This window comes from Bombina bombina, chromosome 6, assembly GCF_027579735.1.
Source record: "Bombina bombina isolate aBomBom1 chromosome 6, aBomBom1.pri, whole genome shotgun sequence".
NCBI classification, from domain to species: Eukaryota; Metazoa; Chordata; class Amphibia; order Anura; family Bombinatoridae; genus Bombina; species Bombina bombina.
In genome coordinates, this window is record NC_069504.1 from 796,009,246 (window position 1) to 796,027,216 (window position 17,971).

Below are 17,971 nucleotides of genomic sequence, written 5' to 3' on the forward strand. Positions count from 1 at the left end.
CTTTGCTGGGCTCTTTGCCATTTCCTGTTGGGGAAGAGAATATCCCACAAGTAAGGATGACGCCGTGGACCGGACACACCTATGTTGGAGAAAAGGCTGTAGAATTCTATAACAATGTGAAGTGATAATGATATAGATATTGACAATTATGAGCGGATAAGCATATTGCTGCATCAAAATTAGTGTGTAAAACTAAAACAAACGAGTATTGAAAAAAATGGTATTTTATTCTATGTTAACTGGTTAATCTCTGAAAGTAGTTTGATTTTTAAAAGGCAATTAACACTTGTCATTTAGGCCAAAGCAGGTATCGGATTAACTTCTAAGAAAAAGAAAAATGTTTGTTCCAAGGTCCTGCCTGGGAGACAAGTTGTGCATAAAATAGTTTATTTAAATCAAAACCAACTATAAATGAATAGGACCTGTTTGCAAAGCAATAGAAAATGTTCATCGAAAAGACAATGAAAATCAAATTGCTAAGCAAACTATTCTTGTGCAAATTCAATACAACAGGAGACCGCGTTTGAAATAAATTTGACACTGAGAGAACCTGATAGGCAACTTTTAAGGTTTTGTGCTAAATGAATTTTGGGAAAATACTACCAATATGGCAGACGTTAAGCCAGTAATATATGGGAACTACTGAATATAGAAAATCAAATTGGGCCTGTGGTTTTAATTAACGTAACGACTTGAAAAAATATTCAAGGCAGACTAGAATCTTGTGCTTTATCTTTTCCAAGATATTCCTTATCACGCAATAAAGCATTTTGTTGCTAGTCAATATAAAAATTAAACATACCAGGTAAAAAAAAAAAAAAAGATATAATTTCCAGCGTAGTATAAAAATAAACTATCTTCAGTGGGAATTGGATAAAACGATAAAAACTTGGTATGTGTTCTCCATATGTACTATGTTAAGTGCCCACAACTGATTTAACTTATATACAGGAGTAGTGTCCAACATCTCATATTTTCAGCACTCTCTTCTATTTATTGATTGGAGGTTTCAATGCCTGACAGAAAAAAAGATAAGTTAGTGTAATTGTATTATATATTATATGCACAGCATATTATTAAAAGAATATAACTGTCAGTAGCACAAGCTTGATTAACAGGCAAGCAAGCACCCTGTGCACTTTATAGTGCAAATTAAAACAGTATACTAGAGCTGTACATCCCAACACACTACTGACTTTTATGTATCCTTTAATAGTCTAGTCAAAATTAAACTTTCATGATTCAGATAGAGCATGCAATGTTAAGCAACTTTCTAATTTACTCCTATTATCTATTTTTCTTCGTTCTTTTGGTATCTTTATTTGAATGTTATCTATAGACTTTTGTCTATACATGTGTACTGTACATATGCATTTATATGTGTATATATGTCTGTAAATACATATTTAAATACATAAATACAAATGTAGACACATATATACAGATATATACATACATATTTAGACATGTATATGTACAGTATGGGGTCTATCTATCAAGCTCCGAAAGGAGCTTGACGGCCCGTGTTTCTGGCGAGTCTTCAGACTCGCCAGAAACAGCAGTTATGAAGCAGCGGTCACAAAGACCGCTGCTCCATAACCTGTCCGCCTGCTCTGAGTACGATCGGGTTGATTGACACCTCCCTGCTGGCGGCCTATTGGCCGCGAGTCTGCAGGGGGCGGCGTTGCACCAGCAGCTCTTGTGAGCTGCTGGTGCAATGCTGAATACGGAGAGCGTATTGCTCTCCGTATTCTGCGAGGTCTGTCGGACCTGATCCGCACTGTCGGATCAGGTCCGCCAGACTTTGATAAATAGAGGCCTATGTCTATGCTAAAGCCCTTTGCCTGCCTTTTTTTTCTCTCTGAGACCTCATATCTTAGAGCCCTTTATTTTTTTTAATAATTTTATTAGATAGTGTTATTATGAGTGTAACTGTACTTTTTAATGTATTTATGATGTGTTTTTTGACACTTTAAACCCCTTTTTGCTTACGCATAACTGTTAGAGCGACACTCGAAATCTGGGCCTAAATAATCTGGACAAAGTAGGCATCTGCAGATAGAAACTTTTACTCAGAGGTGCACCTGCCTGGCACTCCAAGTGAATCAATGACAAAAGGCATATATGTGCAGCCACCAATCAACAGCTAGATTATAATAGTGCAGAGCTGCTCCTGAGCGTTTAAACAAAGTGTACCCATAGAACAAAGCGAATTAGATAATAGAAGTAAATTGATAAACTGTTTCAAAATGCATGCTCTATCTGAATTATGCATGTGCATTCATCTCATTCGTGAGGAACCGAATGCCGAAAATGAAGGCCACCAGCGACTTTCGGCTAGTTTCGGAGCCCGGTTTCTGCTTGTGATAGTGAAACACACTAAGATCCAGATCTTAGTGTGTTTCACTTTTACAAGAAGCAATCTGGCTCTGAAAACAGACAAATACTGCAGGCGGCCGTCATCTTCGGCATTAGTTTCCATGCCTAATCTGAATGAAAGTTTAATTTTACCTTACCGTCCCTTTAAGAAGAGATACACTACTGTGAAAATGAGAATTGCCTGAGTAAAATCTGCTAATGGATTTTAGATATGGAAGTCTGGGCCAGATTTTTTATTAGACAATGTAGGCAACTGCCTAGGCTAGACTGGTCAAGTGATAATAATTTGAAATCAACTCTGCATCCTCTTAAATTCTGTGTTTGGTACCCTTGACTACACAGAACAGCTACCACAGATTTTATAATGAATGCACAGATTTTTGTCAAAGGGACATAAATGTTGTAGAAAACATCTACATCGTTTAAAAAGGAAACGGACAAAAGATTTTATTTTATGGACAGCTGATAACCATTGGTGGTATAGGCTGGGTCCTAATACACATGTTTAATTACCTAATGAGATGGATGGGACTGCTCTTGATAACTTACTGATGTCTGTTTTATGCTCACTGGAGCTGAGAGCCCATGAAAACCATTGGAGGGCCAGATTACCCAGCAAGCCCTCGGTAGGGTATCCCTTACTTAGGTATGTATGAATTTGTATGTGGCAGAACACTTACCTTTGGTGGGGCACTAGGGAGGACAGGTTTGCTTGTAGGCACAGGGGGAGGAGGAGCATTGGGTCTCTGTAATATATAAAATCAGGAGAATAAGAGAATTACACAAAGCAGCCCAGCAGCGTTGACTCCCTAGATTTACTTATGACTCCACTGGCAAAAGCTTTTCTAGCTCCCACACTATTTTATGGAGCAGAAAATTCCCACTACAAGATTGCGGAAATATTTTATCTACGATATAATTCCCTTTTAAAGCTTGTTTCCCAGACTCAAACAATTTCTAATTCCCAAATTACTTTCTAATTGTTATTCTTTATATGTTCTTTATATGCACATTTACCCAGAGTCCCTATATTTAACTTGTAAACACTACCTGTATGTATATATACATCATATGGTCCTAGGCATTAAAGGAACATAATACTGCCATAGCAAAGTATTCCAAAGTGTTTGAGTGTTTTATTATGTGTTTAACCAAATGCAAAAGGGTTAAATACATAATTAAAGGGATAGGCCGGTAAGCCAATCATAATTAGCACACACACATACAGCTGTTAACCTCGGACTATGGACCCAATGATCTAAAGATCTCCGCTCTAGCGAGATGATATAAGATGTGTCCTTAGTATAATAAAGTCCCTTGAAACATTTTAGAATTGCACATTTTAGCCTGAGAGTTGTGTATCTAGCTATATAGGGTTCTGGCTGTGAAGGACGGACCCATACATTGCACTACAATGCTAAAAATGCACCCAGAGAATTTGTGTGACTTCTGTCAGTTTTTGATCATCAGGTTCTATCTCCTGTTCAGGACCGACTTGCTAGTGGGAGGTTATGTGTTTAAAACTTTGTAGGAGTAGTTACACTCAAGCATTTACAACACAATAACAAAACTAAAACCTAATAGAGCACTTAACTATTGCATTATTATATCCCTTTAAAGACCATATTGACACATACATATGTTCAACTTGTCCATAAATCTTGCTGTTTTTCTCAGCTATAGTGAAGAGAGTCATTGGACTGCCAGCCTTACAGCCCCTGAACTAACAAGGGAGGCTGTAACTTAAAACTTTACACTTTGATAAGCAATAAACTCCAGTCCTTAATGAGTTAAAAGAATATAAAAGTTAAAACATTAAATAAAATCAATCTTCTCTATATTGATGGCAGAGTTTACATATTTATGTATTTTGCTAATTCTAAAAAAGCACTTAGAGTTAAACCTTACGTAAAACAAATATATGCAGAGGACTAGGATTGAGAGAGTTAATTTCTTACCAAGGGTTTTGGTGAAGGAGCTGGCGAGGACTGAGTTTGCTAGGAGAAAGAAAAATACATGCACATGAAATAGAACAAAGGAAATGAGCATTTAGAACAAAGTCAATGAAGTACATAAGACATTAATATGTAGTAAAATCAAGTTACAAGGAACATGCAAAGCAATATGCCTCTTGCTATATATGTATTATTCATAAGACTACAAGTACATTTACTGCTGAGCAGAACATATCAATATAAAGATTGCATTTTGGCAAGGCCAGGGGTTCCTGTTAAGTAATACCACAATCACTGTACAGAGATAATGTTAGCATACAATCTGTGGAAAATAAATAAAAGAGGGGATTGTATTTATCTTACAGTACAAATAACATATATGTTGTTATAAGTTCAGAATCAGTTTTTTTTTTTTTCTTCTCTTTGTCCCTTAATCATACGTTTAAGGGAACATGTAAGTCCATATTAAACATAATTAAGCTTGTAAAATGTTAAAAACATTGCAATTTGCTTAAAGGGACATTGAACCCAAATTTTTTCTTTTGTGATTCAGATAGAACATGCAATTTTAAACAACTTTCTAATTTACTCCTATTATCAATTTTTCTTTGTTCTCTTGCTTTCTTTATTTGAAAAAGAAGGCATCTAAGCTATTTTTTTGGTTCAGAACCATGGAAAGCACTTGTTTATTGGTGGGTGAATTTATCCACCAATCAGCAAGAACAACCCAGGTTGTTCACCAAAAATGGGCCGGCATCTAAACTTACATTATTGCATTTCAAATAAAGATACCAAGAAAATAAAAAGAATTTGATAATAGGAGTAAATTCGAAAGTTGCTTAAAATTGCATGCTCTATCTGAATCACGATAGAAAAAATTTGGGTTCAGTGTCCCTCTTTTGGTATTAAGGGTTATTATGTTTGTGTAGGGAATAGCTCCTCACTTAGGGTTTGATGATAAAAGATTCTCCTGCTTTCTAGATAAATTAAAGTGCAGACTTCACAGGAGCTGAACTCACTTAAAGCTAAAAGAAAAAGGGTGGAACCCTCCAGCACTGCAAGCTCAGTGCAATATAGAACTGCATGATATGAGAGGTTTGTTACACTTATACTTTGTGCTATATATTTTATATTAGTTTACACTTCAGAATGGATCCTTTCAGTATTTTTACATTTAAGTGCTATGCACTTTCTATTTAATGCTTACAGAAAGAGAAGCAGAACAAACAATAGTATAGTTGCTTGTTCTATGGTGAATTACCACCTAGGAGCAACATCTTTTAGCCCAGTTGTTCTTTTCACAGAAGAGAACTTTTCTGACGTATATCAGTCTGATCCTGCCTAGCAAGGTCATCCAAGCCCCGAAATACCAGGCAATCCCCTTGGAGAAGTATAGCAAAATCTGCCTTTCTAGAATTTCACTACGGATCTCGCAGTGCTGAAGGGTCATTTTTATATCATCTTGTTTAAGTGATATCATCAGGCTAGTGTAGTATATCACTGCATGACATGAGAGTTCTGCTGCATTTACACTTTGAGCTTTGTATTTTATATTACTTTACACTTCAGATTGTTTTATTACATTTAAACTTTACACTTTCTATTTTGTACACAGCAGTGTATTTAGGATTGTTTTCACTGAAATGTTTGTACTGCAATTTTACTTTGCCACTAGTTCAGTATGTATTACTCTTCTGTCCGTTAAATATGTGTATTGTGAATTTTGAGTAAACTTCACCTGCATACAGCTGGCGAGATAATTCAGTAAGACCAGTGTGTTTAAAATGTTTACAGAATTTCACAAGAATTGTGAGAGAGCTACAGAAATACCCTGAGAACTCTCCTGTTTAGCCCAGGGAATTGCCCTATCCCTCTCACCTTATGAAGCTTAAAATATAAAATATAACGTGCAAAGATTACAGTAAATGTAATTATGCTGAAAGGACCCTGAATCTGAAGGGTCAAGTCATATAAAATACAAAGCACAAAGTAAAAGTGTAACAAAACAATCATCATGCAGTGCTATATTGCACTGGGCTTGTCTCTCCACATACAGGAATGCAGGGAACGTCCCTTAGACAAGATTAGCCTGTCTAGAAGCTTGTGAGAGATCTTGCAGTGCTGGAGGGTTCCACCCTTTTTAGCATGTGAAGTCTGCACTACAATTTCTCTACAAGAGGAAAAATCTTTTATCATCAGGCCCTCAATATATCTTAATCAATAGTGAGTTTTCCCTTAACATAATCTATACACCCTTCATTAAAAAGCAAATAGTATTTTAGTTAACATTCAGATTTTACCACTGTGAAGACTAGGGAGTAGATTTATCTACCCCCGTACTTTAAGGCTCACCAGAAATGTAAGTTAAGAAGCAGCGGTCTTAAGACCGCTGCTCCTTAACTTGTTTGCCACCTCTGAGGCGGGTGACAGCAATCAGCCCGATCGGATATGATCGGGTTGATTAACACCCCCTGTTTGTTTCCGATTGGCCGTAAATGTGCCGGGGGAGGCATTGCACAAGCATTTCACAAGAAATACTTGTGAAATGATAAATACAGACAGCGTATGCTGTCGGCATTTATCAATGTCCGCTCGCACTATGATAAATCGGCCCCTAGACATTTGTTTCATAACGTGATTCGTAAACAAACAAAATATTTGCTTCCTTTCCATGAAATGAATGCACCCAAAAATTGAAAGAAAACTAATAAAAACTGATGAAATTCTTTAGTATTTATTTGGTTTCTTTATATGGTTAAAATACTACTCTAACCCGCTCCTCTTCTTCACAGAGGTCCTTAAGCGCAGGCCCTGGAATCTGCTTTGCTAAGCCTCCTATTAGCACGACCTAAGATCTGTGAAGAGGAGCAGGTTAGCACATTTCAGCAGTGCGCTAAAGGTAAGTATAAAGCTACAGGTAACCTTTTCACCTGTAGCTTTGCAACATTTACATTAGTTTCAATGAACACAGATAGTCATTAAACATTTACATTTGTTTTCGTTGGCTTAAAACTAAATGAATACCGAATAGCACATGCAACGAATATTCGGGGAAATTAATTTCCCTGAATATTTGTTCTAAAAAATTTGTCTGATCTAAATTTTTTGTCTGTGCACACGTCTAGTGAAGACAGATTATTTCAATAATTTTATAGTTACTTTATATGGCCACTAGGTGTCAGTATTGCATTGATTTAGATAAAAAAGGTTAGTTGACTACAGCATAAACTCATTCTTCAGTTTGATTTTGTTTTGCTTTTTCTGTCACTTTACTCTTGAGAAACTCAATTTTGTAACCTCTGAATGGGTAGTAGTAAAACTCCAGGAAAGAAGGCGCATATCACTTTTGAAAATGTATTCATATTATTTTTTTATTATACAAGTTCTATGAACATTATTTTGCTGAATTTGTGTTTTGTTTGTTTTTTTAATATGATTTTAGTGGTATTTGTAGTAATTAATATAGGACATAATGAGGAGTCTGAATGGTTTGACTCACTGAATACTCAAAATAAAAAAGGGCGGAACTCTCCAGCACTGTGAGATCTCTCTCTTTTATGTATGTGAACGAGAGACAAGCCTAGTTCAGTATCGCACTGCTTGATATGAGAGTTTTGTTACACTTACACTTTGTATTTTATATTGCTATACATTTTATACATTTCAGATTGGGACCTTTCAGTATTATTGAATTTAAGCTTTGCACTTTCTCATTTATATTGTAAACCATTTACATTTAGATCCAGATGCAATTTTACAAATTCTGATTTATGTTTTGAAAGTTTCTGTGTTACTTTAACACATTAGGATCATACGTTCTATATTTCTGTGTATCTTTTACAAATTACACTGCACTTTGCATTTGTTCTATTGTAAACTTAGACTGACAGTTTCAGAAAGTGGGAGGGACAGGGCAGTTTTCTTGGCTAAACAAAGGAGATCCCATGTGAAATTTTGTAAGTATGTTAAACAAGCTGGTCTCACTGAATTCTCTCTCCAGCTGTATGCAGGTGAAGTTTGCTTAAAAATCACAATACATTTATTTTAAGTAGAGAAGTAATATATACTAAAGAGCAAGTTAAATTGTAGTGAAAACATTTGTTTAATTTGTAATTGAAGCAAACTGGGCCTTTATATCAGCCCCAGGTGTTCTCCAGTTACCTTCTCTCTCCCACGTGAAATTTTGTATCCCAGAGAGCTTCATTACTTTCTATGGAAGGCGTCTCTCATCTCTCTGCGACTTCCCATTCTAATTCTAATAAAGGCTAATCTGAAGTGTTAAGTGATATAAAATACAAAGCACAAAGTGTAAATGCAGCAGAACGGTAATGTCATGCAGTGCTTTTGCACTGGGATTGTCTCTCCTTCACATACAGAAATGCAGGGAATGCTCCCTGAAAAGTATAGCAAAATCTGTATTTTGAAAATTTCACTAGGAATCTCACAGTGCTGATGGATCATTTTAGCTCATCTCACCTGATCGGAGAGGTTTTAAACAACAGGTCCTCAATTACACTATTTTATGTATGCCTGATGAAACGGATGTCATGATAAATTGAAAGGGCCAAAAACATAGAATATTTTTTTTACCTTTACTGTATGTACTGTTTTTAATACATACAGTATATACATAGTTTGGCAGTGACACTTGGAGTTAGCTGGGGGACTCTGTAGTCTTTTAATCTGTGATTTTTTTATTTTAATTTTTTTTTAAAGCAATTACTAAGCAAGTTTCTAACAATATTATTTTTTTGGATTAACAAAATAATTTCCAAGTCTATTATTTATTTTCTTGCAACAATAGAGTTTATTTCCTCTTTTATATCGGTTTCTCAGGATTGCAGTAAACACTATTTTTCTCATGATAACATAGTTCTAAACCACCCCACAAATTTCTAGAAAAATCCCAAATAGGGAAGTTAGTTTTTTTTTTACTTTTATACCTGCTATCCCCTAGAGTGTCAGTCTTCCTACTTACCATAGTATATTGGGGACCCTGATATCCCACTCTGGTAGGATTTGCCTGTAACCATAAGAAAATGTGTTAAATTTAATTCCATCGCAATGCATCCAATGCCTTAAAAGCTAATAATTTTCAAATATCCTGATGAATTAAAGTGACATTAACCCCTTCGCACCATTAGGATGTTCCATTCCGTCCTGACAGCACTGGGCTTTAATTCCCTTAGCACGGCATACAACATCCTACCATTCTTCTTTTGTTTAACAGGAAATCGCACTGAGGGACGTGTCTAGCATCATAGGCAGTCCCCCATGACCCAATCCCAGGCTTGAAATCATGGTAACGCATCAACAATCGCGTGATTTCATTTTTCAAGCATAATGCCATATGGCTAGCAGGCTATTGGCTAAGAGGTGGAAATGTCACCTCATTGAGAAAATAGCATTTTGCTGTGAGTGGCCAGAGGCTCTCAGTTTGGAATAAACCTGTGGGCAAATAAAGGTGCTTTTAGCATGACGTTTTTTATACTTGATAACTTAAAGTCCCCTTTATTTATAGAACTAATAAGTCCTAGAATTTCAAAAATGTACCATCACTTTAAATAATAAAACAAATCTACTAATCATATGCAAGAATGCTATTTGAACATTGTTAAATATAATTTTTTGATCTGGAAAAAGTTTAAGTTAAAGCTAATTAAACTGATTTTGAAATTATTACTCAGTGGCTGATTCCGGAAATTCCTACACTTTTGTTGGTAGATAGGGTCATGCCTTTACAACCATAAAAACAAAAAGTCTTCTTTTTTTTAAAGTATAAGATACATTTTTTCAATACCTAAATAAATATTTTAAAAAATAGACCACAAAAGAACAAATTAATTTCCCTTTAAATTTCTTATATTTAAACTCAATGGAATGTAAATTTGACATATTGTATGCATCCTTGACATGGTATTACCCAGAATTCTTAGCATCCTTAAAATCCTTCTGGCCATTTTACTTAAAGGGACATTAAACCCAAAAAGTTTCTTTCATTATTCAGATAGAGAATCCAATTTTAAACAACATCCCAATTTACTTCTATTATCTAATTTGCTTCATTCTTTAGATATCCTTTGGGGAAAAATCGCAATGCACATGTTTGAGCCAATCACACGATGCATCTATGTGCAGCCACCAATCAGCCGCTACTGAGCCTATCTAGATATGCCTTTCAGCAAAGGATATCAAGAGAATTAAGCAAATTAGATAATAGAAGTAAATTAGAAAGATCTTTAAAATTGCATGCTCTATCTAAAACATGAAGGAAAAAATTTGGGTTTTCATGTCGCTTTAATGTATAAATAAATATATGATTAAATAAAATGTTTTTGTCTCCTTGAGGTAATCATGACAAACCAGACAAAAGGTGATACACAGATTAGGGTTGCACCGATACTTGTATCGGTATCGGTGCCGATACCAAGTATTTGCATGAGTACTTGTACTCGTGCAAATGCACCGATACTTAAACCGATACCTCCAATTCCTACCCATATGCCATCTTGTGGCGTTTTTCAAACTGCATGTTCCCATTTCATTTTAAGCTGGAGTGGAGACTTAACTAACAATTCTTCACTTCTGTTCTGCCAATACAAATTGCTGTTATTTGTATTATTGTATGTCAGAGCAGTGCTCCAAAGCTGCTACTTTACTGCTGGAAGCCTACCTGGGAGAGATCACTGTACCTCATTCAGACAAACCCCGGAAGTACTGGGCAGTTAATAAACTGAGATGTAATGACCCAAAAATATCTTTCTGACCCATGCAGTAGTGTGAAAAGTGAAAGACTGTTCAGCTTAGCGTCAAACGTCCTTACTGATAGCAGAAACAGACTTATAGCTGAACATGCAGAGATGCTTCTGTTCCTTAATAAGAGCTTGCCACAAACTTTTGAAAAGTATTCTAATTGCTAGATTGCCTGTTAAACTGCTAGTTCTCATCTTGCACAATTATGCTCAAAACATACTGTCCTCTGAGGAACATCCTTAGCCAGGGCTGGACTGGGAATAAAAAGCAGCCCTGGAAAACTATGAAGACCAGCCCTATTTTCTGTTGAGTCAGTAGAATGCAAATGCAACATTTTTCTCAAAGGGGATTACTGGGATACTCCTTGCCCATTATTATTTTCAGAATTTAATGATATTACTTTGTATTAAGTACACATGTCAGATTGATGAGTTATATAGGCACCCTACAACCCAATTGCATCCAGTAATCACCCCTTTAAATTGTAGCTTTCCAGCCCCAGCTGCTGCAGCTGTTATTTATTGTTGTTATTATTAATATATGTTATTGTAATATTTTTATTTATAAACATGTTCTGTGAACTTTGTGACAACAAGCACATAAAACTGTTTTATTATTTCAAAATGTCTTTTGAGATACAGTTCATAATTATAAAGAAGCGATCTTAAATCATTAGTCTGTATTGTGCTTGGTAAACTGTCATGACATAAAAAAAAGTATCGGAAATTGGTATCGGTGAGTATTTGAAAAAAAAAGTATCGGTACTTGTACTCAGTCTTAAAAAAATGGTATCGGTGCGACCCTAACACAGATGTTTCCATTATTTTACAAAGCTACGTATGGAGAGATTGCTATTTTCCCTTTGGACTGGAAGGTTGTCAATGGATACTTACAAATGAAATTTGGGGCTTTTGAGTTTGTGCAGGTGGAGGAGGAGGAGGGTAAAGGGCATTCCTGGAATCTATCTGTAAACATGGAAAACAAAAGTAGTGTCACTTTTACAGTCAGAAACAGTATAGTTTTGTATGTGGAAATACAAATTAAAACAGCTACAATTTAATTGGTAATCATTGCTATATTAAATAGGTCTTGTAGTGCCGGTGAGTGGGTTGAATAAGGAGTTCTTTGGCTGTGTTAAAATTTCTCACAGGTTTGAGCATAATTCAAAAAAGCTTGCTCTCTTCTGTGAAAGAAAAACTTGTGTTTCAGCTTCACTGTTAAATAAAACTGGTAAGTAAACAAGTACTTTCATCCTAATCAAATTAAATGATTTCATTTAAATCAAACAATGGTTTTTAGTGAACTGTGTGAAGTCTCTAAAGATTTGTGTGTGTTTTCTTATTCCTCACAGTTGAATTCACAGTTTAAATGATATTTTTACACAACATGATCGCCCATAACCTAAGGCATTTGTCTCTAATGTAGTGTCAGTGTGCAATATAGCCAATCCAAACTGTAGCGGCTGTCATTGACAAAAGGCACAGCAGAAGCTGTACACCCCTGAATCATTCATAAAGAACAGAACAAATTCCTGTGTTCATGCTTTATTGAAGTCCATAATGGTTTGCACACAACACTGTAAAAAATACCTCACGCTATAGGCGGCGATGATGGGGAGCTAAACACCTACAGGTTGTTTTTTAAAAAAATGTATCATTTAAATTGTTAATTTGACTGTAAGGATACAATAAACACAAAATAATTACTGTAATGTAAAAAACACTTAGCAGTAAAAGTTAAAATTTATTGTCCCTTTAATATTTTAGTGTTGTGCTAGGCACTTCCACTATATCACTTGCAATGAACTGTCCTTGACGGATGATGGACATGAGACTCATTAGCATTAAAGCTCAGAGCTCACCCTTTTTCTTTGAGAATGCAGTGAGATCCCCAACAGGATTTCTCTTCGAGCTGGATATTTTTTTTAAAAGTAGGCCTTTATTATTATTATCAGGTATTTGTAGAGCGCCAACAGATTCCGCAGCGCTGTAAACATAAATGTCTTTGGGTCCAATTCTCCAAATTTCTAGCTTGAAGTGAAATAATTGTGCAGGTGCAGAACTCACTAAATGCTCTTAAAAAAGGAGCTGAGCCCCAGAGAGATGAGCTGCCTCCCATAGTAATTAATAAGGCTCTCTGGAATAGAGAATCTTGCAGGCTAGTGCCAGGCTAACAGGGGAGCACCTGGCTCTGTATTTTCTGCAAAGTGAGAGTTTATATGAAAGTAAAATGAAATGTTTTCACTACAATTTAACTTGTATCTGAAGTGCTGATGGATCTTTTTAGATAATCTTGTCTGAGTGGGAGAGCAATAGATAATCAGGGCTATGTACACTAAGTAGAGTTTTTTGTTAAAAAAATATATAAAACATCTGTATAACTTAGACGATGATGTCAGCTGCATCATCACGGAAACAATAAGCATTGCCACATGCTCTCTGAGCAGCTGCACACTGTCAAGGTATGTTGTAACAATGACAGTTTTAACTAAATGCATTTTACTAAAATATTTAAACTGCAAAAATGCTTCTAATAAAAACTGCAGGTGCATTTCAATTTTAACCTATAATGAACCTTTAAGTAACCACAGCAATTGTGTGCGTGTGTGTATATATATATATATATATATATATATATACTGTATATACATACATATATATATATATATATATATATATATATATATATATATATATATATACACACACACACGTAAATGCATGTATATATATTTATGTGTGTGTGTGTATGTGTATATACATGTATGTGTATACTGTATATGTATGTATGTATATATATATATATATATATATATATATGCACTGTTAATATATAGTTATTAGTCATTGTGTCAGGCTTGCAGCAGGTTATTGACTTCACCTCTGGTGTGGATATATTGGTGTTTGGCTGTTTCCTCTGATCCCGCACCTTGAAAGCTGGGTTTGTTGAGCCAGATATGGTTGATGGAGTACTCCTAAAACAGAGCAGGTATTTTTTGTTATTGTTATTTTAATCTACAGCATAACACACTATTTATAGTATTACAAAATCCCCAGCCAACCCTTCTCCTTTTGATGTGATCAGTAATAATTGCAGCAGTTAACATAATAAAGAAAATATTTTCTCTTCGATTATCATTCTTGTAGCTATAATAGCATTTTCTGGCTCTGGAGTCATGCACTGGAAATATTAATCTTGTAGTAATTTAAAAGATATTCCATAATGAAATACAAATGGATTTGATGCACACACTGAATATATTACTCCTGTTGTTATAATAAAAAAACAATTAAACCACCAGCCCCACACGTAGAAGCTCTGTAAATATTTGAAAAAAATGCAGACATATAATTTAAAGCTACATGAACAAGCAGCCATAACTCACTGACATTAGAAGAAGGTTTTGTGCATGTTCCACAGGCAAAACACCTTCACTGGATCTGATCATATGATTGCATGATTAACAGGTGTAAATGTTTCTCAGATGATTAACAGGTGTATACATAGGCTGACCATATTGCCGCTTTAAAAAGGGACACATGAAAAATACATTTGTCAGGGTTCTTATAACAGAACATTATTCAAAGCATGTCTTTAAACAGCCCTGACATATGTATTTTTCATATGTGTCCCTTTTTAAAGCGGCAATATGGTCAGCCTATGTATACACCAATGGCCTCATGACACAACATTTCATCTAAGAATTGGGTCAAGTTTTTGATTCCTGGGGATCCATTTATTAATGTGCGGACGGACATGATCCGATGTAGCGGATCATGTCCGCCGCACATCGATAAATGCCGACAGCATACTGGTGCAATACCACCCCCTGCAGATTCGCACCCAATCGGCCGCTAGCAGGGGGTGTCAATCAGCTCGATTGTATTCGATTGGGCGGATTGCTGTCCGCCACCTCAGAGGTGGCAGACGAGTTAAGGAGCAGCAGTCTTAGGACCACTGCTTCTTAACTTCGGAGGCAGCATCCGCTGCTTCTTAAATAGACCCCCTAAAGAGCAACCGTAAAGGTCACCAAAAATGCCAATTTGAACATGGTGAGATCTATTAGATGACCTGTTGTATACATCCTCTCTTCCTATAATAAAGTAGCTTAGCAAAGAATAACTGAATATTTCTCAGCAGATATCCAACTGTATATTCTGAAGTTAGTCAAAAAGGTCAACAACTCTTTCCTGTAACTCTTATTATGTTTCTTAGATTTAGCCTTGTGGTTTTTTTTTTTTTTAACAGTTTTCCTTCCAAGCTTATCTTCTGCAACCTTAGGGCCAGATGATCAAAAGCTCGCCAACATGGAGAGATATCACGCAAAATCGATTTTTTTTTGCATTATATCATAATGCTTCTCTTCTTCACCACTAGAACCCTGCATAGCAAGATAAACGGCTCTCAAGTTACAATTTGCCTTTCTAAAAATTATTTGAGGGACTTTGCAGTACTGATGAGACTTCTTATAATAATCTCACCAGAGCAGAGAGCTATAGATCCTCAGGTCCATGCCCAGTTTTAACTCTCTATTGCCTTCCATTCTATCCCCACAGTTTCCCTCTCCTCTGTCCTTTTTTACCTTTGTCTTGATCTCCTCCTACGTAATAGCACCAATGACACAACAGCGATGACCACAACAAGAACAATAATCACCGCCACAATGATGATGGTAATGTCTGTGGGTAAAAACAAAAACAGAAGTACAGATGATTAAATTATATATAAAACATATGTAAATATATAAACAAACAAAATCGGTATAAAAATGTTTCACCCATATAAGGCAAGATTACAATTCACACATTAATATTATAATGTGATTATAATAAACACCAACTACTTTTTGAGTATCGTTTACCAAACAGGTCACAATCAAATGGGAAAAAACATAATTTATGCTTACCTGATAAATTTATTTCTCTTGTAGTGTATCCAGTCCACGGACCATCCATTACTTGTGGGATATATTCCCTTCCCAACAGGAAGTTGCAAGAGGATCACCCAGCAGAGCTGCTATATAGCTCCTCCCCTCACATGTCATATCCAGTCATTCGACCGAAACAAGACGAGAAAGGAGAAACCATAGGGTGCAGTGGTGACTGTAGTTTAATTAAAAATTTAGACCTGCCTTAAAAGGACAGGGCGGGCCGTGGACTGGATACACTACAAGAGAAATAAATTTATCAGGTAAGCATAAATTATGTTTTCTCTTGTTAAGTGTATCCAGTCCACGGATCATCCATTACTTGTGGGATACCAATACCAAAGCTTAAGTACACGGATGATGGGAGGGACAAGGCAGGAACTTAAACGGAAGGAACCACTGCCTGTAGAACCTTTCTCCCAAAAACAGCCTCAGAAGAAGCAAAAGTGTCAAATTTGTAAAATTTTGAAAAAGTGTGAAGCGAAGACCAAGTCGCAGCCTTGCAAATCTGTTCAACAGAGGCCTCATTTTTAAAGGCCCAGGTGGAAGCCACAGCTCTAGTAGAATGAGCTGTAATCCTTTCAGGGGGCTGCTGTCCAGCAGTCTCATAGGCTCAGCGTATTTTGCTTCTAAGCCAAAAGGAGAGAGAAGTTGCCGAAGCCTTTTGACCTCTCCTCTGCCCAGAGTAAACGACAAACAGGGCAGATGTTTGACGAAAATCTTTAGTTGCCTGTAAGTAGAACTTCAAGGCACGGACTACGTCCAGATTATGTAAAAGACGTTCCTTCTTTGAAGAAGGATTAGGGCACAATGATGGGACAACAATCTCTTGATTGATATTCCTGTTAGAAACCACCTTAGGTAAAAACCCAGGTTTAGTACGCAGAACTACCTTGTCTGAATGGAAAATCAGATAAGGAGAATCACAATGTAAGGCAGATAACTCCGAGACTCTTCGAGCTGAGGAAATAGCCATCAAAAACAGAACTTTCCAAGATAAAAGTTTAATATCAATGGAATGGAGGGGTTCAAACGGAACTCCTTGAAGAACTTTAAGAACCAAGTTTAAGCTCCACGTTACGGACCTGGATCCGTAACGAGGAACTTGGCATTCTGGCGAGACGCCATGAGATCCAGTTCTGGTTTGCCCCAACGATGGACCAGTTGAGCAAACACCTCCGGATGGAGTTCCCACTCCCCCGGATGAAAAGTCTGACGACTTAGAAAATCCGCCTCCCAGTTCTCCACACCTGGGATGTGGATCGCTGACAAGTGGCAAGAGTGAGACTCTGCCCAGCGAATTATCTTTGAGACTTCTAACATCGCTAGGGACCTCCTGGTTCCCCCTTGATGGTTGATGTAAGCCACAGTCGTGATGTTGTCCGACTGAAATCTGATGAACCTCAGTGTTGCTAACTGAGGCCAAGCTAGAAGAGCATTGAATATTGCTCTTAACTCCAGAATATTTATTGGGAGGAGTTTCTCCTCCTGAGTCCACGATCCCTGAGCCTTCAGGGAGTTCCAGACTGCGCCCCAGCCTAGAAGGCTGGCATCTGTTGTTACAATCGTCCAATCTGGCCTGCGAAAGGTCATACCCTTGGACAGATGGACCCGAGATAGCCACCAGAGAAGAGAATCTCTGGTCTCTTGATCCAGAATTAGTAGAGGGGACAAATCTGAGTAATCCCCATTCCACTGACCTAGCATGCACAATTGCAGCGGTCTGAGATGCAGGCGCGCAAATGGCACTATGTCCATTGCCGCTACCATTAAGCCGATTACTTCCATGCACTGAGCCACTGACGGGCGTGGAATGGAATGAAGGACACGGCAAGCATTTAAAAGTTTTGATAACCTGGACTCCGTCAGGTAAATTTTCATTTCTACAGAATCTATCAGAGTCCCTAGGAAGGAGACTCTTGTGAGTGGTGATAGAGAACTCTTTTCCACGTTCACT

At 36.8% G+C, this 17,971-nt stretch overlaps 1 protein-coding gene across 1 annotated transcript in view; it reads right to left on the reverse strand.

The window, feature by feature from the left end:
- Positions 1-206: 206 nt before the first annotated feature.
- The window catches only part of LOC128663672 (zinc metalloproteinase-disintegrin-like batroxstatin-1), a gene marked incomplete in the record, with an annotated part of 230,860 nt that continues 213,095 nt past the window's right edge, over positions 207-17,971 (reverse strand). Inside the window, 7 exon segments of the mRNA XM_053718114.1 lie at positions 207-1,016; positions 3,060-3,125; positions 4,338-4,376; positions 9,313-9,357; positions 11,981-12,052; positions 13,968-14,061; positions 15,670-15,766. Coding sequence (XP_053574089.1) covers positions 990-1,016; positions 3,060-3,125; positions 4,338-4,376; positions 9,313-9,357; positions 11,981-12,052; positions 13,968-14,061; positions 15,670-15,766 — 440 coding nt within the window.